The sequence below is a fragment of the Oncorhynchus kisutch genome, linkage group LG20 (assembly GCF_002021735.2).
Source record: "Oncorhynchus kisutch isolate 150728-3 linkage group LG20, Okis_V2, whole genome shotgun sequence".
In the NCBI taxonomy this organism is placed as follows: Eukaryota; Metazoa; Chordata; class Actinopteri; order Salmoniformes; family Salmonidae; genus Oncorhynchus; species Oncorhynchus kisutch.
This window is the reverse complement of record NC_034193.2, coordinates 14,598,070-14,624,407: the sequence shown is the minus strand read 5'-3', so window position 1 is coordinate 14,624,407 and position 26,338 is coordinate 14,598,070. Positions and strand designations below refer to the sequence as shown.

General features: G+C 42.4%; 1 protein-coding gene across 2 annotated transcripts; it reads left to right on the top strand.

Moving 5' to 3' along the window:
* The first annotated feature begins 26 nt into the window (after positions 1-26).
* LOC109866039 (kinesin-like protein KIF20A) lies at positions 27-12,360 on the top strand. 2 transcript variants are annotated; one of them, XM_020454581.2, is made up of 27 exons: positions 27-133; positions 411-525; positions 647-736; positions 831-968; positions 1,082-1,220; positions 1,411-1,595; positions 1,697-1,751; positions 1,897-2,106; positions 2,198-2,381; positions 2,472-2,618; positions 2,723-2,885; positions 2,983-3,201; positions 3,350-3,459; positions 3,555-3,684; positions 3,818-4,022; positions 4,109-4,170; positions 4,276-4,395; positions 4,540-4,690; positions 4,830-5,969; positions 6,083-6,216; positions 6,335-6,496; positions 7,408-7,572; positions 8,350-8,523; positions 10,992-11,057; positions 11,169-11,304; positions 11,412-11,545; positions 12,143-12,360. In XM_020454581.2, the coding sequence occupies exons 1-27, from the start codon at positions 33-35 to the stop codon at positions 12,248-12,250; spliced, it is 4,743 nt and encodes a 1,580-aa protein (XP_020310170.2). In that variant the 5' UTR covers positions 27-32; the 3' UTR covers positions 12,251-12,360. The 2 variants fall into 2 exon arrangements, with proteins under 2 accessions (XP_020310170.2, XP_020310169.2); XM_020454580.2 differs by having other exon boundaries at positions 3,341-3,459.
* The last annotated feature ends 13,978 nt before the right edge of the window (positions 12,361-26,338 follow it).

Genomic DNA, 26,338 nt, shown 5'->3' with positions numbered 1-26,338 from the left:
TTATATTTCCGCATCCGGTTGTTGCTTGCAGCATGCTGTCTGATTGGTCCAGTTTGAAAATTATACCGGCCAGGTTGTTTGGAACCAGATTGAGAGGACTGCAGTTCAATGTTTGTGTGAATAAAAATACACAGTATGTCAGTTATTATAGTATTTCAACGTTTTTATAACTATAGCTACAAAAGATAGGTGCATAACCTTTGGACTCTCTAAGCCAACGCGTTATGTCGTCTTTCCAGTGACGCAACGTTAGTTAGCTAGTTTAGCTAACGGCTAGCCTTTAGCTAGCTTATTCAAATTTTATTTGTCACATACACGTTCAGCAGATGTTATTGTGGGTGTAGCGAAATGCTTTTATCAGAGTAAAGAGTAAAGGACATCATAAACAATGTGAAATGTCTGTCTTTTAGAGTGATGGATACGTGTTTGGACAAGAAACCAGAGAAAGTGGGACCGATTGTGGTTGAGGATTTGAGAGAGAATTTGTTTGCTGATTGTTGTGCAATTCCATCTGCTATGCCACAGGTTTGTTTCTTGATGTGACGAGTTAACTTGTTATGCTATATAGCTAGATGTAGGAATTTGTTTCATAGCTTCATCTTTGAACTAAATCCCAATAAAATGCTGTCTACTTATCTGCCTACAGGATTCTGTATTATTTGAGAAAGAGCATCTGCGGGCCTACCTCAGGATACGTCCCTTTAACGCAGAAGAGAATGAAAGTGGTGAATCTCAGGTATTTTCCCATGACACACATTCAGTATACTAAGGAGCATTATGATTGATCCGAATGCTGTGGTACATACTCCTTTTCCTCCGTTTGAATCTAGGAATGTGTCTCCATGGAGCCACCAGACACCGTTTTACTCAGGGCACCTAGGACCTCTTTATCAACCAGACGACAAACCAGTCACTCAGACGGTGACAAACCAGTCTCTCAGACAGCCCAACGATTTCAGTTCACCCAGGTAAGGCCTTCGCTGGCTGTTTGATTAGTAGCTATTTGTAAAGATGTACTTTTTCTAAGAAATTAGTGTGGACATTTTTCTTTACCCCCCCCCCCCCCCCCCATCCGTGCCAGGTGTATGGCCCTGACACTACACAGAGGCAGATGTTTGCTGGCACAGTGAAACGTCTGGTAAGGGATGTTCTAGAAGGAGGGAATTCTGTTGTCTTCACATATGGAGTCACCAACGCTGGGAAGACATTCACATTACTCGGTCAGAATCTATTGAAACATTCTTATTATTATTATATATTTTTTTTAAATTGCATGTTTCCAATGTGCACTTTGACCTCTGTTTCATACCCGCCGCTCACCACAATAAAACAATTGTGTGACAGATGCAGCTTCAAGTTAAACACTTTTGGCATTGTGCCTTTTTAACCCTTAATCTATTTTACATTAAGGCCCTGAGAGTGATGGTGGAATTTTGCCAAGGTCGTTGAACATGATCTTCAACAGCATTGAGGGCAGAGTCTACACGCGGAACGACGTCAAACCACATCGATGCAGAGACTTCACCAGGCTCACAAAGTTCCAGCAGGATGAAGAGACTACAAATAAGCTAAACCTCTTGAGACTGTCAAAGGAGGTGAGGTTTACCAGTAAAACCTCAAGCACAATGTCCACTTTGCTTTCTCTCTGAAATGTACATGAGTCTGACTACTTTCTTTCCATCTTTCTTTTCTTCAGTGTGGTTTTCTTAAAAGTACGATGAGCTCCACTTGCAAGTCAACAATACTGGAGGGTAAGAAACTTTTTTCAGGCTTTGAATATTTTAAGTACAGCAGCTATGTATTTTGAGAATTTCTTGATACTCAATTTGACACCAAATAAACACTTTAATTGACACTGTTGTTATATCAATGTAAGATTTGTTGTCTGATTGACAGGTTCTTCCTTAAGCGATGTCAGTGATCAGGGGGAAGGAGACAGGTTCTGCCTGGATGTGGACTCCCACACTAAATACTCTGTGTGGGTGTCCTTCTGTGAAATCTACAATGAGAATATCCACGACCTACTGGAGCCCATTCCTAATGGCTCACATAGGAGAACCGTCCATCGGCTGTCCCAGGACATCAATGGCAACACCTTTGTGAAAGGTAATATCCCTTTGATTGAATATGTGAGGTATTAGTCTAGATGCTATGGGATTTCAGTTCATACAGAACATACACATGGTTTCTCTTGTAGCTCTAAAGTGGGTTCAAGTAAACAATTTCGAGGAGGCGTACAAAATCATGAAGATCGGAAAGAAGAACCAGAGTTTCTCCTGCACGAAGCTCAACAACGTCTCCAGCAGAAGCCATAGCATATTCTCCATTCGGATCTTGCGTATTGAAGATGTTGGTGTACCCAGAGTCCACACAATTAGCGAGTACGTGACCAAGTTATTCCGTGTTTTTTTTTCCCCTTGCTCTTCTCCAGTTTGTCCTGTTTTTATTCATGGTTGTGTGTTATGTCTAAGGTTGTCGTTGTGTGATCTGGCTGGATCGGAAAGATGTGGAAGGACTCAGAATAAAGGAGTGCAGCTAAAAGAGGCTGGCAACATCAATACCTCATTGCTGATTCTGGGCAAATGCATCAACACTCTGAGGCTCAACCAGCAAGCCAAGTGAGTATTTGATCTGTATAGAGATGAATGCTTTTACACACACTGACTGCGTGTTTGTTTCTAATAAACCAATATAATGCTCCTTTTATGTACATATCTTCCAGGTTCCGACAACATGTGCCCTTCAGAGAGAGCAAGCTCACACACTACCTCCAGGGCTTTTTCTCTGGTAGAGGGAAAGCCTGCATGATCATCAACATCAACCAATGCGCCTCCATGTACGACGAGACGCTCAACGTCCTCAAGTTCTCCGCTGTCGCCCAAAAGGTCAGTCGGTGGAGCTTTATAAGGAAGCGTAAGCTTGTGGTTGGTAATATAGGTGGGGGAAAATGCTCATTTATCTTATTTCTTTATGGTCTCTCAGGTGGTGGTCCTCAATATCAAACCAGTCCTTGCCATTGCCCCAAAGATATCTGCCAGAGAGGTGTCCCTCATCATCAACAATGCTGACTGCAAAGACCTATGGAGTAGGAGGAAGAGCTCCATGGTGGCTTGGGAAACCACTCTGGAGGATTTGCAGGAAGAGGAGGATGATGAAGAGGAAAGTTGTGATGAGGGAATGGCAGAGGAAACCATTCTTGAGGTGAGAGAAGAGGACAAGATGGCACTTGAGGACTTCAGCAATGTATGTTTTGTCAATATTCAATATGTTGTGAAACTAATTAATTTTCACTGACTGTTAAATATTGATTTTGTTGTGTATTTTAATTGCTCTGGTGGAGGAACTAAAGGAGAAGCTTCTGAAGGAGGAAGCTGAGAAATTGGCTTTGGAGTCTCACATCCGTGAAGAGGTCACCATCGAGTTCATGGAGCTATTTTCCAAAATGGAAAGTGATTACAAGTAAGTAGTCAATGCATTTCCCTCTCTTTAAAAGAGCTGTCAATCTTAGCTGTTGTCTGTAGATGCATTGACTGAACAATGTTTTTGTCTTGCAGCGAGCGTCTTGCGAAAGAGAGGGAGATCACCGAGGACCGAGTGGACAAGAGGTTGGAAATCCTGAAAAATTTAGTCGGCAAGAGTGTCAGCGAGTGTGCAAGTGTCTCTTGTGACAAGGAAACAACAAAGGTAAGTCTCATTCAGATCACAGGTCATAATATCAGATCTGGCAGAAAATACAACTTCACCACTAACATCCTTACCTGTTCTTGTTTGAATAGCATGATTCATTTAGTTCTGATATCTTTGTTTTCCATCACAGGAGGATAAGGTAGGGCTCTTGGAGGGGATCGTTGACACTATGCGAGACGACCTGGCTAGAATCAGGAGGGATGCGGAGGCTGCACAGACCTGCCTGGTGGACCTGCCTGAGTCTCCTGGCACTGTGGCCAGCCTGATGAAGCAAGTGGACGACTTATCAGAAGAGCTCCTCAAGACCCAACAGCAACTCAAATTCAAAACCAATGGTATGTATAATGTGTCTCACTTACTGGGATTTGATCATGATAAATAATCTGTATTTAGCTCATGTGTGTTTTCCTTCTGTTTACAGAAATGGCCGAAATGAGCATTGAAATGAAAACAGTGTGCGGACAGCTAGAGGAAGTGAAGGAGGTAAGCCTGGCTTGATATTGATGCCTGATGTCTTTTGTTGCATATGAGCACTGAATGAAAGGTTGGGTTAGACTTGATGGTTTTCCATATTTTGATTGCATGCAGAATTTGGAATCTCAGACGCAGAATTTTGAGGCCTTAATGGAAACCTGCCATGAGAAAGACAATGTGATAACCAAGCTGCAGGAAGCAATGGACCAGAATAGTGAGGCTTCAACTAGGGATGTAAGTAAATTATTTCATACTTGCACCTGTATTAATGGCATATGTGGGGTTGCTTTGTTATCAGTTGAAGTGTATGTAGTATGATCCATCACAGAACCTCTGTATATGATAATATGCATTCCCTTTCACTGTTTTTGTCAACAGAGGGCCTTGGTTGACTCCATCAAGGAGGAGATCCTGAGCTTGAAACAGAATTGTAAATGTATGAACCGGGACAGTCCCAGTTCTGAGGAGGGCAGAAAACGCCATGCAGATGTCCTGGAAGACCTTGATGATCAGCCTGCCCTGAAGAAAGGTAGTCGTCATCGCCCCCCCCCCCCCCCCCCCCCAAACACATGAAGAGGGTTTCATCTTGTATCTGGCTAATAGTCTGTATGTTTCCATTTACTTATAGAGTTCTGTATCTGTCTGACCTTCTCCTTTACTCTCTCCAGGGAGTCTTGAGGTCGAGCGTCTCATTCTGGCAGATGAGTTGGAGAAACTCCAGGTGGTATGTCGCCAAAAAGACATGACCATTTCACAGTTAAAAGAAGAAAACGAGGCGACGGTTCAGAAGTTGGAGACGGTCAAAGGAGAGATAAAAAGAAAGAACGAAGTCGCTGAAGAGCTCAAACGTGAGAGGGTTTCATTCGAACAGACTGTCCAGAAGCTCAGCGATGATCTGGAGGAGCAGACTGATTGTTGTGAAGCTGTTATGGCCTCGCTGGAGGAAGAGAGGAAAGAGACAGCCAGGCTCTCCAAAGACAACAAAGCTCTTGTCAACAGCATCTTCCAGCTCCAGCAGACATCATTGAAAGTGGAGTCTTCGGTGAAAACTCTCCAAACAGAACTTACCGAACAGACTGAGAAGTCCACCAAGCTTCCAGAGGAGATAGAAGCATCCAGAGCACTCTCGAAGGGTCTTAAAGACAAATCCAACCAAAAATACCAAACCATTGAATCCTTGACTTTGGAAACAGAACGACTCCGGAAGGATGCGGAGGAACTGAAGGTCTCTTCTGCACAGAGGAACAACTTCAAGTTCCATGACGCCATAGATGCCATGAAGAGGCAGTGTGAGATCGTGGTGGAGAAGTCTGTTCAGAAGAGCCAGCGGATAGCTGACCTGGAGCAGGAGCTCAACCAGGTCAGAGAGAAGCTCTCTGGACAGGAGGAACTCTGCAACCAGCTGGAGACACAGTGGTCGGAGGCCCAATTCAACCTACAGGGCTACGAATTAGAGAACGGGGCTTACAACGAAATTATGAAGAGTTACGCTGACCTCAAAAAGGTGTCAGGCCACCAGAAGGAGCAGATCGTGGACCTGGAGGTGCAGGTGCAGGCCTCTGGAGGCAGCTCTGAGAGGGTTGCAGTGTTGGAGAAGCAGCTGGCTGAGATGGAGGCCCAGTGCAGAGCTCTGCAAGAGAGACTAGAAGAGGCTCAACGGAAACTGGAGGAGGTGGAGAGTCATGGAAAGTCCAAGGAAAAGGTGATTGAAGACTTGCGTCTTGCACTGACAGAGCAGGAGAGGACACAGACCGAACAAGAGCAGATTCTGGAAGCCAAGGTGAAAGAGATTGAGGCTTTAAGTGAAGGTGAGTGGTCACACACTTTTTGTAGAATCCCACCCCCCCATTGATTTCAACATGTATCTTCATTCAGAAACATTAAGTGGATTTGTCTGGAATGTCTCGATTTTGGATTTAAGAGCTGACAAGTTTGAAGGGTGGCTGCCTACAGAAAAACACAAACGGTGCCAAGTCCTCTCATGTCCTCAACGACTGTCCCGGCCAGTGCGAGAACGTGAAGTGGGAATGTCAACAGACCGAAGAGAGCTTGAGGGTAAGATCACTACTCGACGTCCCTCCTGAAACTCCAGCCATTTACGTTTCTGTCTGAGATGGGACGGTGTACGCACACGTGGTGAGGAAAGTAACCATTCCTTTTGATATCCTCCTAGCTGTCTAATGAACAGTATGAGTCGGAGAGGTGGCTTGAAGAGAAGGCCATTCTGATGAAGGTAGCCAATGGGCCAGAGGAGGAGAAGAGTCCGTGCCTGGCCCTGGAGTTCTTGAGAGGGTGTTCAGAAGAGCTCCGCTGTAGGCAGCTGCAGACTGAAGAGGTAAATGGGATCATTCTGACTCTGAATAATGAACGCATTCGAACTGCTGGGCTTGTAATGGTGTCTCTGGGTCAAAGGCAGTACTTAACAGAGTTTGAGTGCGTAGGCAGTGAATGTGCAGCGGTAACTTCCTTTGATGAAATGAGTACAGAATAAGGTCACAGAAATAGCATTTTGTAGTGTATGTGACAGTCTAGTTTTTATTGGAAACCTTTTACCTCATCACTTATATTCAAGTCGCTTTTTTATAGTTTTTTTAATCCTCAATTTGGTGTTATCCAATTAGTTAGGTTAGTCTTGTCCCATCGCTACAACACGTGTATGGTACGTACTTGGGAGAGGCGAAGGTCGAGAGCCGTGCGTCCTCTGAAACACAACCCAACCAAGCCGCACTGCTTCTTGACACAACGCACGTTTAGCCCGGTGGCCAGCCGCACCAATGTGTCGGAGGAAACACCGTACACTTGGCGACCGTGTCAGCGTGCATTCGCCCGGCCTGCCACGGAGTTCGCTAGAGTGCGATGGGACAAGGACATGCTTGCCGGCCAAACCCTCCCTAACCCGGGCGACTCTGGGCCAATTGTACGTTGCCTCGTGGGTCTCCCGGTGGGTCTCCCGGCTCCCTGCGACACAGCCTGGTATCGAGCCAGGATCTGTAGTGACACAGCTAGCCCTGCGATGCCTTAGACCGCTGCACCACTCGGGAGGCCCTAGTCGCATGATCTTCGATCCATCTGATGTAGTGTAGAGACCTCTTCAGCAGAATATTACCTGCCTATGTCTTATCACATTCTTCCAATGAAATGATATGTAGTTGCAGGGAAAGCTGGTGCAAGTTCAGACAGGCGCAATTGACAGTATGTCTCACCATAAGGACTGTCGGCCTCTAATACTAATAGTTCTGTTTTCAGGAGACCTTGCCAAAGCAGCCCTCTGAGAAAGAAGAGATCAGGGAGGAGAGTGGCTCTCTGGTGGAGGCCCTTAAATTAGAGATGCAGAAACTCCAGGAGAGGAAAGCGGACAAAGAGAGAGAACTCAGGGAGCTCAACGAGCACGCCAACTTCCAAACACAAGAGGTCAGTATAGATCAGAGAATCATTGGGCTGCTTCCCATTCTGAGTGGTTGACTGTTTCCTTGTCATTTTTCAGCCACAACATCAGGGATAGACTCATACAGGGCCTAAATGTAACCTTTTGGTCCACCAGCCACTTTGGCAGGTAGATTTAAAAAAAAAAAATGTTTTAACCTTACTGTGAAATGACGACTGAAAAAAAAAAATGTAATCTGAAAGTAACACGATATTTACATAACAATAACGAGGCTATATACAGGGGGTGCCGGTACCGAGTCAATGTGCGTGGGTAGAGGTTAGTCGAGGTCATTTATAAAGTGACTATGAATAGTTAATAAACAACGAGTAGTAGCAGTGTAAAAACACTGGGGGGGGGGGGGGGGGGGGGTCAATGTAAATAGTCCAGGTGGCCTTTTGATTAATTGTTCCTTTAGTCCTAGTCTCAGCACTTCACGTGCGTAAGCACAGCCCCCAGCCAGGCAGTGTTGCAGCGCAGAAAGACTTTGAAAACAGCTACTGCAGCATTTATTTTGCTATAAATGTGATCATACTTGACTTTTTATTCACATATGCGAGTGAAATGCTCACAATGTGGAGCCCTGACCACCCACCAACATGGGTGGTGAAGTAGACATCTTACCTGATAATTAAAAAGTCTCCCAGCATTTGGCAGGTGTTCATTTTAGCCCCTGGACTCATCCCAATATGGGTGTAAAAAGAACATTCCTATTTTATATTTTGTGGTCTGTGTGTATAATGTTGGCCTGTCTGTCTGGGCAGGAACTGGACTTCTCGGAGGTGTCCACAGACGGCAGCCGAGAGCATCGCTTCCCCAAACCAGAGCTGGAGATCCAATTCACCACTCTGCAACCCAACAAGCTGAACATTCGGAGGCAGGGAGAGGACAAAATCACCCGCTCAGCCAGGAAGAGAAAAAGCAACGAGATGGAGAAGGTACAGATCAAAGTGTGTGTTTGATAACATATAGAATATCTGAAAATAAGGTCCAGTAGATCTCAAGTTAATTTGACTGAAAACCATAACATTGCATATCTCTTGAATCTCATTACACTTCCTCAAAATGTTAGACATGGAAAGCCTGGGGTTGACCTGCATTTTTTATTTTGCTTGTGCATGTGAGAGGATGAGAACATCTCAACAGACTGGGTATTACCCAGCAGAACCCAGCCCTTCCAGAGAGCAAGCAGCAGATGCACAACAAACACGACAGTGACCACGTTTACATGCACGCAGTATTCCAGATAGTTGCTCATTTCCCGGTTAAGGTCTTATTCAGGATAAGGTGTTAACGTGCACCTACTCTTACAGCATCCTCTCGTCCTGGTTTCCAAACAGGTTTATAACAACAACAACTTAACCACCTACATCAGGGGTGTAGAACGTATAGCAAGATCTGGCCCGTGCAGGGGTCCAATCCGGCCCGTGGGTAGTTTGAGAAAAAAGTGACAAGAACCAAACTGAAACTGTGTAGGAATGATAATGGACCTGCATTCGTACAGTTTTCTTTGTCCAGCTAGCTAATAATCACTGAAACGAAAGCTACAACAAAAAAACAAACGTTTTGATGGATAGGAAATATAACCAATTTTCCGTGCGGCCCTCCGGACCTCGTTGAAGAACGAATGTGGGCCTCCCTCAGCAAAATTAGTTTGACACCCCTGGCCTACATCATAAACAAAACAACGCATCATACAAGAAGTTATTACATCACTACGCTGTCACTACAAATCTACAATATAAAATGTACAGTATTACAATGTGTTTGTGGTTTTACAGTCCGCGTTGTGCCATGAGGTGTTTTATCAGTGTTTATAAATCTGATTTTACTGCTAGCTTGAGTTACTTGATGTGGAAGAGTTCCATGTAGTCTATAGTTAGAAACCTGCAGTTTCCCTTGTCATTACTTGATGATCTAGAATACAAAATAAAGCCTTGCTCACCAGAATGATGTCATAAATCAATAGAATGAATGCATCAACAATCTAGTTGACATCGGTAAAGTTGTCTTTCATTTCTGTTTCTCTCGCAGAGCGAAAACGTTTAGGTACCGGGGAGATGTTTCCGTGCAAAAATGTTGAAATGACATCAGTTTGTTTTAAGGAAATGAAAAGCTGTGAACTATTGGATGTTTCTGGTAGTATTTCAGTTGGTCTTCGACGCTGTGGTTGAAAGTTTTATTTTGTATTTTTTTTAAGTCAGCTTTTATGACGGTAACATTTTTTGGGCCTATACAATACAGTCCCTAAGCGTGCATTTGCATTTTTTCACGGTATTTCTCAAATTAGGTATTTCTCAAATGAACATTTGGTCTCTAATTTTACTGCAAGAAGCACTTCATTCTGCAGGAGTTAATATTATCAGAGGCATACAGTCCGTTCCACATTAGTTACTATTCCAACTATTACAGTTTCTATCTGAACTTCAAAAGGTGGTACTATGTGATACTTAGACTGCTGAAAAAAAGCTGACTGGATAAGATGTTCACATGCCACAGTATGCCGTCGAAGATCAGCATTTCCCAAGCATCTTATTCGGGTTTCTCAAAACCAGGATACGAGCTTATTTGGGTTATTTTAAACAGGATATGATGTTTATATGCGTTGACTCAAACGGAATACTTGCGTATCCTGAATAATAATGGGATATTGGTGTGCATGTAAACCTGGTCAATGTCTCTCCTCTCTCGCTAAACTGAGAAACTACCTAAAAGCACCCTTCTCTGTTCAGCAGGATTGAGTTGTGCCAAAGAAGCAAGAGTAATGCCAACAGATAATGGGTTTATAAACAGTTGTGAGAACCTGGAAAACTACAGGCGCAATCCCTTGAGTCCCTTCACATTCCAGTCTCGTGACAGATTGGATAGTATTTCAAGGTCCTGGTTAAAATTCCTCCTTTAAGTTATTTTGGAAAAAAGTATAAGCGCAATTCCACGGTAACTGAATGATGCTGAGACTTTTCACTTTAAAATGTAAAAAAATAAAATAATGTTTTACCTTTCTTTAACTAGGCAAGTCAGTTAAGAACACCGGCCAAACTCGAACGACGCTGGGCCAATTGTGCGCCGCCCTATGGGAATCCCAATCACGGCCGGTTGTGATACAGCCTGGATTCAAACCAGGTTGTCTGTAGTGAAGGCCTCTAGCACTGAAATGCAGTGTCTTAGACCACTGCGCCACTTGGGAGCCCAAGTGTGGGTCAAATGTATGTCAAACAATTGAATTGCCCATAACACAGATTTAACCAGATCGCTTTGAAATTAAGATCTCAATTATGCTATACATTCATCAAAGGACTGCATCATTCTGACTTGATTGCCTGACGAATTGAGCCCTTCATTGTAATACAAACAATGTGTGTGTGTGTCCTCTCACAAATTCTAAAATGGTCTCTCTGTGCCTCAGGACCCTGTGGAAAGTGAAAACAAAAAGAATATAAAGTTGAGGAGGGACAACAGAGTGAACATGCAGGTAAGAAGAGAATCTAGTCAAACATTTAAATATGTTACAACTTTGATCTTCGTCATAACTCATTTGAAAGCCACTAGTAAAGGTTAACCTGTGTGTACGTCATGTCAACAGTCGCCGACCGTGCTCTGTGTAAAAGCAGACCAGAAGAAGCAACAGACCCCAGCAAGTCTGAAATGCAAAAAGGATGGAACCCTCCAGAAGATTGGAGGTTTCATCCAGAGTTCCCCGAGTCTGCTCGGAAGCAAAGGTTAGCAAGACTTGGCTGTTCTCCTTCACTGTTGTCAGTGTACTGCACACACATCAGACATTCTGCCAAAATGTTATTCTATTTTATAACGGTCTATCTCTCCATAGCGAAGACAATTATGGGGATTGTAAGTGGAAGACCTACAGAGCGAGAGAAAGACACAGCAGTGAAACCGAAGAGGACCAAGAGGAAACTGTACAAGACCGACATCTCCTCCCCTTTGGACATCCCGTCTCATCTGGTGAGTGACAACTGAGTGGGACTTGGCCTCCGAAGCCCGGGCTTTTCACGTTCTGTTTGAAAGCCTGGGAAAGTTCTCCTCAGACGACGATAAAAGGGACTAGAATATGGTGGAGTGTAGATGGGAACTAGTGACATGTAGCCGCTTAATAAATATTTAATGTAGGTAGAGCACCAAACAGGTTGTGCTTAAATATTCCCCACTTGCAAACAGCTAGCTAGCATAAGATACAAATAGTAACACTGCATCGGCTTCTAAAACTCTGCCTGACATGGTAGGAAATGCAGACAAACAAAGGAAAAACAAGGAAATGCCTCTCCCGAGGGGAAATGTAATAGCTAATCAAATGCGAGCATTAACAGCCAGGGTTTCCATTCAAATGCAAAATACACGTTTTCTAATATTCGTGTCAACAAGACAAGATTTGGAAGGATGGCCTCGCGAGACTAGGTGGGACTTGGATAGTTTGCTCTTTTAATGTGAAAAGATTAAAAAGATGAATTGGACATGGATTGTGTCAAATCTTTATCTATTTAGGTGGTATTAACAAACCACTGGTGTGAGCTAACATTGGGTTGTCTTGTTCTTATGTTGCAGATCCTTGGTCTTGATCAAGATGAGAGAAAGCAACCGTCTCATTATCAAGAGGCAGCTACGGTTGAGAACAGCAAGGAAATTATTACAAACTTGGTCCAAAGTGTCTGAGAGTTTATTTCTTACTCTCTCATATACATACATACATGCATACATACACACATACATACATACAGTGGGGCAAAAAAGTATTTAGTCAGCCACCAATTGTGCAAATTCTCCCACTTAAAAAGATGAGAGAGGCCTGTAATTTTCATCATAGGTACACTTCAACTATGACAGACAAAATTTGAAAAAAATTCCAGAAAATCACATTGTATGATTTTTAATGAATTTATTTGCAAATTATGGTGGAAAATAAGTATTTGGTCAATAACAAAAGTTTATCTCAATACTTTGTTATATACCCTTTGTTGGCAATGAGAGAGGTCAAACGTTTTCTGTAAGTCTTCACAAGGTTTTCACACACTGTTGCTGGTATTTTGGCCCATTCCTTCATACAGATCTCCTCTAGAGCAGTGATGTTTTGGGGCTGTTGCTGGGCAACACGGACTTTCAACTCCCTCCAAAGATTTTCTATGGGGTTGAGATCTGGAGACTGGCTAGGCCACTCCATGATCTTGAAATGCTTCTTACGAAGCCACTCCTTCGTTGCCCGGGCGGTGTGTTTGGGATCATTGTCATGCTGAAAGACCCAGCCACGTTTCATCTTCAATGCCCTTGCTGATGGAAGGAGGTTTTCACTCAAAATCTCACGATACATGGCCCCATTAATTCTTTCCTTTACACGGATCAGTCGTCCTGGTCCCTTTGCAGAAAAACAGCCCCAAAGCATGATGTTTCCACCCCCATGCTTCACAGTAGGTATGGTGTTCTTTGGATGCAACTCAGCATTCTTTGTTCTCCAAACACGACGGGTTGAGTTTTTACCAAAAAGTTATATTTTGGTTTCATCTGACCATGTGACATTCTCCCAATCTTCTTCTTGATCATCCAAATGCTCTCTAGCAAACTTCAGACGGGCCTGGACATGTACTGGCTTAAGCAGGGGGACTCGTCTGGCACTGCAGGATTTGAGTCCCTGGCGGCGTAGTGTGTTACTGATGGTAGGCTTTGTTACTTTGGTCCCAGCTCTCTGCAGGTCATTCACTAGGTCCCCCCGTGTGGTTCTGGGATTTTTGCTCACCATTCTTATGATCATTTTGACCCCACGGGGTGAGATCTTGCGTGGAGCCCCAGGTCGAGGGAGATTATCAGTGATCTTGTATGTCTTCCATTTCCTAATAATTGCTCCCACAGTTGATTTCTTCAAACCAAGCTGCTTACATATTGCAGATTCAGTCTTCCCAGCCTGGTGCAGGTCTACAATTTTGTTTCTGGTGTCCTTTGACAGCTCTTTGGTCTTGGCCATAGTGGAGTTTGGAGTGTGACTGTTTGAGGTTGTGGACAGGTGTCTTTTATACTGATAACAAGTTCAAACAGGTGCCATTAATACAGGTAACGAGTGGAGGACAGGGGGGAAGTTACAGGTCTGTGAGAGCCAGAAATCTTGCTTGTTTGTACTTATTTTCCACCATAATTTGCAACTAAATTCATGAAAAATCCTACAATGTGATTTTCTGGTTTTTTAAAATTTTATTCTGTCTGTCATAGGTGAAGTGTACCTATGATGAAAATTACAGGCCTCTCATCTTTTTAAGTGGGAGAACTTGCACAATTGTGGCTGACTAAATTGTGGCTGACTAAATGCTTTTTTGCCCCACTGTATAGATATATTTAAAAAAAAGTTGATTTTCTAACAACCTATGTACGTATGTGAATATTGTCATTTTGTTTCTCATTTATGTTTAAGAGAGAAAAAAATGATTTTTTTTTTTCTTTTTAGAAGAAATTATTTTTATATTGACAAAAAAGTGTACACACTACAGGGAACATGGCAAATGCCATACGTTTTTGTCAATGTACATTGGTGATGCAGCCCGTGATCAGAGAGCAGTACACATGGGACACATTGGAGGATAGAGTAGGCGTGGTTTAATCCTGCTCGACTGGGGCCAAGTGTATGTCACGGTCATTTATTCTCAGTGGCACCCAGGTGTGGCTGTCATCTAAGGAGAGTGATACATTTCAACTCTCACCCCTCGCCCCCTCTCTGTGGTAGGCCCCTGACAGGTCCCACTCACAGCCAGTCGGGTTCAGCCTCCGGTGGGCAATTAATGGGACATTGGCCAGTGTTTGTGACTGTCATTGCTGTTGTCATTGAAAACATGTTTCCAATGATTACATGCTTTTTGTTCTCTGCAATACTTGGCTGTTGTTTTTTGTCGGCTTGTCCCCTTGCATGTTGGGTTTGATGTGCTTCTCGAAGTCTTGAGCCTCCTTGGCAGTGGAAAACGTTTGTGTTGTGTTCTGGAAGGTTAAGGTGAGTTTTGATGGGTGGATGAATCCGCAGCTCAGGTTTAGCTTGCATAGTTGGGATCTCACCATGTTCTAGGTCACCTTCTGTTTTGGCACTCAGGTCTGGGCTCCTCTTCCCTGCATATTTTGTAGGTCAGACCTCCAGATTCCGCTGCAAGGCAAACAATTCGTCTCTTGACTTCAAAGCTCTGGATCCATACAATCATACAGCCAGAGCCATTGCAGATTTGACCGGTGCGGTGCGCAATGTTAATCAGCGGCATGGGAACCAGCTTCTCCAGCCGAACAGTTCATAGAAAAGATTGCTCATGAAGGAAGTTGAGTTGCCTGCTTCCACACCAATTTCAAGTTCTGTGACCCGCACATTGAATTTACAGGAATTATTTTAGAGCGATTCTGTTTTTTAATAGTTTGATTATCCTTTCCAACTTAGCTTGTGCTGTTTCCAGGTCATGGAGTCGCACCTCTGGATTGGCTCTCTCCTCCAGACTTTCCACTTTGGTTGAATAGGGATCAACCAATAATTAATTTACCGGTTTTAATTGTAAATTGAGGGCAGAGATAATCAATCTCCTTACCAACTATCAACTATTGAGATTTGCCAAGTTCCCACAGTTGAATTGTGGACAGACAAATTCTACCTGCTGGAGCCTAAATAGACCTGCTAGTTATTGCTTGTCACGAAATGAATGTCCTACACCTTAATATGATGTTTAGTATTGACAAGTTTTAGGAAATAAGTCCTTTTAATTCATAGTAATTTCCAAAAGAAAACACAGGAATAGGCCACCCGTTTCAATACATGCCACTGGAACCAGAAATGAATTGTACACCTCTGATTGTAAATCCTCACCAAGCCAGATTGAGTCCTTTTGCAAAGATATAAGAACTCCTCTTCTCTCAACTGAGGAAGCCAGCGTACCCAAATCTCTCTCCATGAACTCAAAAGGGTATTGTATAACATGAATAAAGGCAAATGGCTCCTGAGGTATATTATAAACATTTTGGAACCAATTGGGTCCACTGAAATGATGAACACAGCCGTTCATTTGGACTGGATGTAAATGCAGCACTAATTCAGCTTTTATTAACTAATCATAAGGATGCCACCCAGTGCTCTCACTATCGTCCTCTATCTTTGGTATACACAGATATTAAACAATTTTTCAAAATTCTGCCATCACACCTTGAAACTTACCCAAATTGGTACATTTATACCAAAGCAGGTTTGTTAAGCTATTATCCTCAGATAACCTCCGTCTATTACATATCTTATATGCTTCATCAGAAGCCAAAACTCCAATCTCTCGTCGCATAAAAAGCTTTTGATAGACTAGAGTGGTAATATCTTTGGTCGGTTTTGGAACATATGGGACTTGGCTCCAATTTCATTAATATGATTAAAATATTACAGAATTGGTTTTGTTCCCCACAAAGGGGCTTTATTACAGACAGAAATACTCCAGTTTCATCAGCTGTCCTGGTGGCTGGTCTCAGATGATCCCGCAGGTGAAGCCGGATGTGAACATTCAATTCTCTGGCGACAGCTCTGGTGGACATTCCTGCAGTCACCATGCCAATTGCATGCTCCCTCAACTTGAGACATCTGTGGCATTGTGTTGTGACAAAACTGCACATATTACAGTGGCCTTTTATTGTCCCCAGCACACGGTGCACTTGTGTAATGATCATCCTGTTGAATCAGCTTCTTGATATGCCACACCTGTCAGGTGGATGGATTATCTTGGCAAAGGAAAAATACCCATTAACAGGGATGTAAACAAATTTGTGCACAAAATTTGAGCGAAATCAGCTTTTTGGAACCTTTCTGGGATCTCTTTTTTTTTTTTTTTGCTCATGAAACATGGGACCAAAACTTTACCTGATGCGTTTATATTTTTGTTCAGTGTACACTACCAATCAAAAGTATTAAAACACTTATTCAAGGGTTTTTCTCTATTTTTACCATTTTCTACATGTGGAAACTCCTTCAAGGCCAGAATCCCAGAGTCACCTCTTCACTGTTGACGTTGAGACTGGTGTTTTGCGGGTACTATTTAATAAAGCTGCCAGTTGAGGACTTGTGAGGTGTCCGTTTCTCAAACTACACACTCTAATGTACTTGTCCTCTTGCTCAGTTGTGCACCGGGGCCTCCCACTCCTCTTTCTATTCTGGTTAGAGTCAGTTTGCGCTGTTCTGTGAAGGGAGTAATACACAGCGTTGTATGAAATCTAAAGTTTCTTGGTAATTTCTCGCATTGAATAGCCTTGGGTAGCATCATGTTGGGTGCTCCACTGCAGGAGGGACTGGTGCACTTCACAAAATAGATGGCATCATGAGGTAGGAAAATGATGTGGAAATATTGAAGCAACATCTCAAGGCATCAGTCAAGAAGTTAAAGCTTGGTCGCAAATGGGTCTTCCAAATGGACAATGACCCCAAGCATACTTCCAAAGTTGTGGAAAAATGGCTTAAGAACAGTAAAGTCAAGGTAGTGGCCATCACAAAGCCCTGACCTCAATCCTATAGTAAATTTTTGGGCAGAACTGAAAAAGTGTGTGTGAGCAAGGAGGCCTACAAACCTGACTCAGTTACACCATCTCTGTCAGGAGGAATGGGCCAAAATTCACCCGACTTATTGTGGAAAGCTTGTTGAAGGTTACCTGAAACGTTTGACCCAAGTTAAACAATTTAAAGGCAATGCTACCAAATACTAATTGAGTGTATGTAAACTTCTGACCCACTGGGAATGTAATGAAAGAAATAAAATCATTCTCTCTACTATTATTCTGACATTTCACATTCTTAAAATAAAGTGGTGATCCTACCTGACCTAGGACAGGGAATTTTTAATCTGATTAAATGTCAGGAATTGTGAAAACTGAGGTGTATGTTAACTTCTGACTTCAACTGTACATATAAAAAAAAATGAATATACCTTTATTATTCCCCGCAAACCCTACCACCCCTCCCCCAATTGGAGTAAACTAATAAACAATAACACTTAGGATTCTACCTTCAGTTTATACATATTATACACATTTTACAAACATAATCTCTTTTACAATAGTTGAGCGCTTGTTGGCTTCTTTTCCTTCACTCTACGGTCCAACTCATCCCAAAATATCTCAATTGGGTTGAGGTCAGGTGATTGTGGTGGCCAGGACATCTGATGCAGCACTCCATCACTATCCTTTGTCAAATAGCCCTAACACAGCCATGTGGTGTGTTTTGGGTCATTGTCCTGTTGAAAAACAAATAATAGTAGCAATTGTTAATGACAACTTGTTCTCAACTGGCCTATCTGGTAAAATAAAGGTGAGAAAAAAAAAATGTACACAGTCTCTTCTGAACGGTTGATGTTGAGATGTGTCTGTTACTTGATCTCTATGAAGGATTTATTTGAGCTGCAATCTGAGGTGCAGTTAAATGCCGATTTCTGAGGCTGGTAACTCTAATGAACTTTTTGTTTGCAGCAGAGGTAACTCCTTTCCTGTGACGTTCCTCATGAGAGCCAGTTTCATCATAGCGATTGATGGTTTTTGCCACTGCACTTGAAGAAACTTTCAAAGTTCTTCATTTTACGCATTGACACCTTCCTAGTGTCTTAAAGTAATGGACTGTTGTTTCTCTTTGCTTATTTGAGCTGTTCTTGCCATAATATGAACTACCAAATAGGGCTATCTTCTGTATACCACCCCTATCTTGTCACAACACAACTGATGGCTCAAATGCAGGGGAAAAAAATCCACAAATGAACTTTTAACAAGGCACACCTGTTAATTGAAATGCATTCCAGGGGACTACCTCATGAAGCTGGTTGAGAGAATGCAAAGAGTGTGCAAAGCTGTCATCAAGGCGATGGGTGGCTACGTAGATTTGTTTAACATTTTTTTTGTTACTACGTGATTCCATGTGTGTTATTTTATAGTTTTGATATCTTCACTATTATTCTACAATGTAGAAAATAGTAAAAATAAAGAACAACTTTTGATTGGTATATATATATACACTGTGTATATATATATATATCAAATCTAATCTGTATACTATATATATATATATATATATATATAAAATGGGCCCACAAGGAAGGGGTGATATGGGGAGGGTTTTCTATGGTCACCGGAGCAGGAGGATGGATGTAAAAGCAACTTTGGATGTAGGGGTGGGGTGGGAAGTGGATACTTAACACCCCGGCTATCCTACAATCTAAGCTTGATGCCCTTAATCTCACACAAATTATCAATGAACCCACCAGGTACAACCCCAAATCCGTAAACGCTGGCAACCTCATAGATATCCTCCTAACCAACTTGCCCTCCAAATACACCTCTGCTGTTTTCAACCAAGATCTCAGCGATAACTGCCTCATTGCTTGCATCCGTAATGGGTCTGCGGGGAAACGACCACCCCTCATCACTGTCAAACGCTCCCTAAAACACTTCAGCAAGCAGGCCTTTCTAATCCACCTGGCCCTGGTATCCTTGAATGATAATGACCTCATTCTGTCAGTAGTGGATGCCTGGTTATTCGTCAAAAGTGCCTTCCTCACCATCTTAAATAAGCAAGCCCCATTCAAAAACAATGTAGAACCAGGAACAGATATAGCCCTTGGTTCTCTCCAGACCTGACTGCCCTTGACCAGCACAAAAACATTCTGTGGCGTTCTGCATTAGCATCGAACAGCCCCCGTGATATGCAACTTTTCAGGGAAGTTAGGAACAAATATACACAGGCAGTTAGGAATGCTAAGGCTAGCTTTTTCAAGCAGAAATTTGCATCCTGTAGCACAAACTCAAAAAAGTTCTGGGACACTGTAAAGTCCATGGAGAATAACAGCACCTCCTCCCAGCTGCCCACTGCACTGAGGCTAGGAAACACTGTCACCACCAATAAATCCACGATAATTGAGAATTTCAATTAAAAAAATTATACGGCTGGCCATGCTTTCCACATGGCTAGCCCTACCCCGATCAACAGCCCTCCACCCCCCACAGCAACTCGCCCAAGCTTCCCCCACTTCTCCTTCACCCAAATCCAGATAGCTGATGTTCTGACACTCTCTTTCTAAAATGATCTGCAGAAATTGTTGCAACCCCTATTACTAGCCTGTTCAACCTCTTTCGTATCGTCTGAGATTCCCATAGATTGGAAAGTTGCCGCGGTCATCCCCCTCTTCAAAGTGGGAGACACTCTAGACCCAAACTGCTACAGACCTATATCTATTCTACCCTGCCTTTCTAAGGTCTTCGAAAGCCAAGTTAACAGATTCCCGACCATTTCGAATCCCACCGTACCTTCTCCGCTATGCAATCTCGTTTCAGAGCTGGTCATGGGTGCACCTCAGCCACGCTCAAGGTCCTAAACGATATCATAACCGCCATCAATAAAAGACATTACAGTGCAGACGTATTCATCGACCTGGCTAAGTCTTTCGACTCTGTCAATCACAACATTCTTATTGGCAGACTCAACAGCCTTGGTTTCTCAAATGACTGCCTCGCCTGCCTCGGTCCGACTCTCTTCTCTGTATACATTAATAATGTCACTCTTGGTCACACCCAAAGCCAATTCTTCCTTTGGCCGCCTCTCCTTCCAGTTCTCTGCTGCCAATAACGAACTGCAAAAATCACTGAAGCTGGAGACTCTTACCTCCCTCACTAGCTTGAAGCACCAGCTGTCAGAGCAGCTCACAGATAACTGCACCTGTACATAGTTCATCTGTAAATGGCCCATCCAATCTACCTCATCCCCATACTGTATTTAATTATTTTGCTCCTTTGCACCCCAGTATCTCTACTTGCACATTCTACCATTCCAGTGTTTAATTGATATGTTGTAATTACTTTGCCACCATGGCCTATTTATTGCCTTACCTCCCTTATCCTACCTCATTTGCACATGCTGTATATAGACTTTTCTACTGTATTATTGATTGTATGTTTGTTTATTCCATATGTAACTCTGTGTTGTTGTATGTGTCGAACTGCTTTGCTTTTATCTTGGCCAGGTCGCAGTTGTAAATGAGAACTTGTTCTCAACTAGCCTACCTGGTTAAATAAAGGTGAAATAAAATAATAAAAAATATATAGATATGGGATGTTGGCCCACCTCTTTCTTTTCCTTTACATTTTAATATTACAAAATCCTGTGTGATTAATATGATAATTTCTCCCTGTTTTTTTGTGGGGGGCAGCCTACGGTACTTGTGGTATAAACTAAGTGTGTAAATTGACATGAATATTGTACCTGTAACCCCCTCCCCATTGAGAATCCATAATAGGCCTACAGTATACATCTAGCTAGATGTGATGTCCTCAAGTAAACCTTGGCGTTGCAAAACTGACTATTAATGGCATTAGGTTGTTCAGAGTTAATGCATTACCTCTGGTGCACCTCCATTTTATGCTTCTTGTGTATGCTGTGGAAGGAAAATGGTCACCTTTTATTTGAATTAGGAGTTAAAGAGGCCACATTAAAAGAGAATCACAATCTGTTTAGCAGGGTAACAAGAGCATTGATCTATCTTGTTTACTACCATCAGCACTTTTTAAACAGGGTTAGATAGCAATCTGCGTCTCAGGACCCCGTGGAGAGTGAGCTCAAGAACAACATCCGGTTGAGGGGCGACAACAGAGTTAACGTGGAGGTGAGACGAAAATAATATGGGATCCACGCTCAAATATTTCAATATGTTACAAATTGATACCTAATCTCTGTTGAACTGCACTTGTTGGCCTTACACAATATCTTGTCCCATGTCAACAGACCCCTACAGTTGTCAGTGTAAAAGCAGACCAGAAGAAGCAAAAAGATGGAACCCTTAGAAGATCTGAGACTTCATTCAGAGTTCCCCATCTGCTCAGGATTAAAGGTTAGCAGGGCCATTGATTTATGTAGCTAGTTCACTACCATCAGCACTTTAATAACCGTTAGATAGCAACAACACTCCCCAAATGATGCATTAAGTATATTAGAGCAACTCTATTGAATTGGCATTGCCTTCCCTAAACTCTGAGGCAATGATTAATACAGGGATTAGTTGGCCTTTCTGTTTGTCCCATTCTCTGAGTGATTGATTGACTGACAGCTTAGCTCGGACATGGCCGTTCATCATGCTCCTCTCTGGGCAGCTAACGGAAAGAAGCAGAGAAGAGTGACCACATCAGCAACACAGTACAGATACAACACGACTGAGGTAAGCACTTTGGGGGGGGGGGTGAAGCATATTATTCTTACATAATTCGAGGGTGGTTGTTTTTCATGACACTTTTGCTGTATGAAATTGTGGTGGAACAAGGCCAAAGCAGGAAGAGTTGCATTATTAGCACACTGCACGTTGTTGTCTGTGGACATTGCTGGCCTGTGCATTATTAGTCTCGCGGGGCCATCCTTACAACAGAATGTGAGAAACCTGGGCCCCCGAGGCTAATACATTATAAATGCAGTTGATATGCCTATTCAATTTGTCATGTCTATGGATATCAGTTTGTGCTGACTGCTATGTGGGTATAAATATATTTGGTATTTGTTATTTTATTAGGCTCCCCATTAGCTGTTTCAAAAGCAGCAGCTACTCTTCCTGTGGTCCACACAAAACATGAAACATAATACAGAACATCGTTAGACAAGAACAGCTCAAGGACAGAACTACATACATTTAAAAAGGCACATGTAGCCTACATATCAATACATACACACAAACTATCTAGGTCGAATGGGGAGAGGCGTTGTGCCGCGAGGTGTTGCTTTATCTGCTTTTTGAAACCAGGTTTGCTGTTTATTTGAGCAACATGAGATGGAAGGAAGTTCCATGCAACAAGGGCTATATATAATACTGTACGATTTCTTGAATTTTTTTCTGGATTTGTGGACTATGAAAAGACCCCTGGTGGCATGTCTGGTGGGATAAGTGTGTGTCAGAGCTGTGTGTAAGTTGACTATGCAAACAATTTGGGATTTTCAACACATTAATGTTTCTTATAAAAAGAAGAAGTGATGCAGTCAGTCTCTCCTCAACTCTTAGCCAAGAGGCACTGGCATGTATAGTATTTATATCAGCCCTCTGATTACAATTAAGAGCAAAACATGCTGCTCTGTTCTGGGCCAGCTGCAGCTTAACTAGCTCTTTACTTGCTGCACTGGACCACGTGACTGGGCAATAATCAAGATTAGACAAAACTAGAGCCCGCAGAACTTGCTTTTTGGAGTGTGGTGTCAAAAAAGCACAGCATCTCTTTATTACGGCTAGACCTCTCCCCATCTTTACAACCATTGAATCTATATGTTTTGACCATGACAGTTTACAATCTAAGGTAACGCCTAGTAATTTAGCGTCCTCAACTTGTTCAACAGCCACACCATTCATTACCAAGTTCAGCTGAGGTCTAGCATTTAAGGAATGATTTGTACCAAATACAATGCTCTTAGTATTAGAGATGTTCAGGACCAGTTTATTATTAGCTACCCATTCCAAAACAGACTGCAACTATTTGTTAAGGGTTTCAGTGACTTTATGGTTGAATCATCAGCATACACGGACACACATGCTTTGTTTAATGCCAGTAGCACGTCATTGGTAAAAATAGAAAAGAGTAGAGGGCATAGAGAGCTGCCCTGCGGTACACCACACTTTACATGTTTGACATTAGAGACACTTCCATTAAAGAAAACCCTTTGAGTTCTATGAGATAGATAGCTCTGAATCCACGATATGGCAGAGGTTGAAAAGCCATAGCACTTAAGTTTTTTCAACAACAGGTTATGGTCAATAATATCAAAGGCTGCACTGAAATCTAACAGTATAGCTCCCACAATCTTCTTATTAGCAATTTCTTTCAACCAATCATCAATCATTTGTGTCAGTGCAGTAGATGTTGAGTGCCCTTCTCTATAAGCATGCTGAAAGTCTGTTGTTAATTTGTTTACAGAGAAATAGCATTGTATTTGGTAAAACACCATATTTTCCAACAGTTTGCTAAGAGCTGGCAGCAAACGTATAGGTCTGCTGTTAGAACCAGTAAAAGCCACTTTACCACTCCTGGGTAGCATAATTACTTTGGCTTCCCTCCAGGTCTGAGGACAAAGACTTTCCTCTAGGCTCAGATTAAAAATATGACAGATAGGAGTGGCTATAGAGTCAGCCACCATCCTCAGTAGCTTTCCGTCTAAGTTGTCAATGCCAGGAGGTTTGTCATTATTGATCGTTAACAATAATCTTTCCAAACTTGCACTGCTTTTCTTTCATTCTTTGTTTTTTTATGCATTAATATAATTGCTCACTGTTTGTTGTGGGCATTTCCTGCCTACGTTTTCCCACTTTGCCAATGAAATAATTATTAAAATAATTGGCAACGTCGAATGGTTTTGTGATGAATAAGCCATCTGATTCGATGAAAGATGGAGTTGAATTTGTCTTTCTGCGCATAATTTCATTTAAAGTGTTCCAAAGTTTTTTTCCAACATTCTTTATATCATTGATCTTGGCTTCATAACAAAGTGTATTCTTCTTTTTGTTGAGTTTAGTCACATAATTTCTAAATTGGCTGTAAGTAAGCCAGGCAGATGTATAGCCAGACTTATTAGTCACTCCTTTTGGCCCATCTCTTTCAACCATACAGTTTTTCAATTCCTCATCAATCCATGGAGCCTTAACAGTTCTAACAGTCAGTTTCTTAACAGGTGCGTGTTTATCAATAATTGTAAGAACCAATTTCATAAATTCATCAAGTGCAGCGTCTAGATACTCCTCATTAATCACATCAGACCAACTAATATTTCTAACATCATCCACATAAGAGTCACAGCAAAATATTTTGTATGATCTCTTATACACTATTTTAGGCCCAACTGTTGGAATTTTGGCTTTCCTGGATATAGCAACTATATTGTGATCACTGCATCCAATGGGTCAGATATAGCTTTAGAACAAAGTTCTACAGTATTAGTACAAATGTGATCGATACATGTGGTTGATCTTGTTCCTGTAGTGTTTGTAAACACCCTGGTAGGTTGATTAATAACCTGAACCAGATTACAGGCACTGGTTACAGTGAGAAGCTTCCTCTTGAGAGGACAACTTGATGAAAACCAGTCAATATTCAGGTCACCAAGAAAGTAGACCTCTCTGTTTACATCACATACACTATCAAGCATTTCACACACACTACTTAGATACTGACTGTTAGCACTTGGTGGCCTATAGCAACACCCCAAAAGAAAAGGCTTTAGAAGAGCCAAGTGAACCTGCAACCACAACACTTCAATAACACTTGACATAAGATCTTCTCTAAGCATTACAGGGATATGGCTCTGAATAAATACAGCAACACCTCCCCCATCAGCATTTCTGTCTCTTCTATAAATGTTATATCCTTGTATTGCTACTGATGTATCATCTTATGAATTATCTAAGTGAGTCTCAGAAATGGCTAATATATGAATATTATCTGATGTTAGCAAGTTATTGATTTCATTAACCTTATTTCTAAGGCCGCATATATTAACATGGGCTATTTTCAGCCCTTTCCTGGGTAGCTTAAAAGACATAGACATAATATTGAAAAGAGCAGACAAAGCAAGAAAAAAATATATACATTCAGCAGTCCATTAATCAATTGGTGTGTGTGTGTGTGTGCTGCAGGGTTAAGGCTACGAACCCATAGGCTTGGCTATCTCATTCCTTCCAGGCTTCTGGGAGGGAGGGTGGACAATGAGTCTGTCATAGTGGGTGTTCGCAACATCCCCACGCGCTCTGGCAGCTTTCATGGCTGGGATCAGTTCTTTCCTCTTCTGGCGCACAGCTTCGGGATATTCCTTGTTGAGGAAGATTCACGCTCCTCTCAAGTTCTTGGCTCTTCCCAGCACAGCTACCTTGTCTTTGAACCTCATGAACTTGACCACTATCAGCCTGGGCCTATTACCTGGGCTGGTGGTGGGTTTTCCAATCCTGTTGGCGCGCTCCACCTCAATCTTCCTGTGGTCTATCTTCAATTTCTCAGAGATCATTTCACTCACTTTTTCATCAGACTCCATCCAGGTCTCATGTGGAGATTCTGCAATTCAGTCCACAACCATGTTGTTTCACCTTGATTGTCCCTCGAGATAATCTAATTTATCTGTCATTGTCATCATGGATTCACACACAGAACTGGCTCTCTCAATGACTTACAGATTGCTGTCATCTTGCCGTTTTCTTGTTTCAACTGCAAACTGTTCTTCAGGTCCTGGACCTCTCTGGTCAGGTCATCCATTCTTTTATTAGTACAATCCACAAGTATTTGGACAAAACACTTGAAACTATTTTATTGTTGTTGTAGCAACTGCTTATAGGTCTCTTTTTGTATGTTTAAAAGATCCTTCACGTGTTATAGAGAGACTCCACTGGCACTGTCCTCAACGGTACTCCCGCTGGCTTTGGTCTTTGTCATGGTAGCTAGCAGCGTATGTTAGGCTGTTACTCCTCGCCGTTCCAGACAGGGCAGGTCACGGGAAAAATTTGAAACAACAAACAGCAGGGATCTAGACAGCCACAAACCCTGGACAATCCGTGGTCACAACCACAATGGCTAACCGCGTCGCGGGCTGCGTTCAAGAACACCTCGCTAGCTTGATGTCTAGCTAGCTAGCAGCTAGGCTAGCTGCGATGCCAAATAGCTCCTCAGACCCATCCTTGGTCGGCAGGATCACTGGAAAGATACAAGCAGTCCCAGAAACAGATGCCAACTGTGTCGCGGGATCCAACATAAGAAGCTAGGTAGCTACCAAGAACTTTCCAA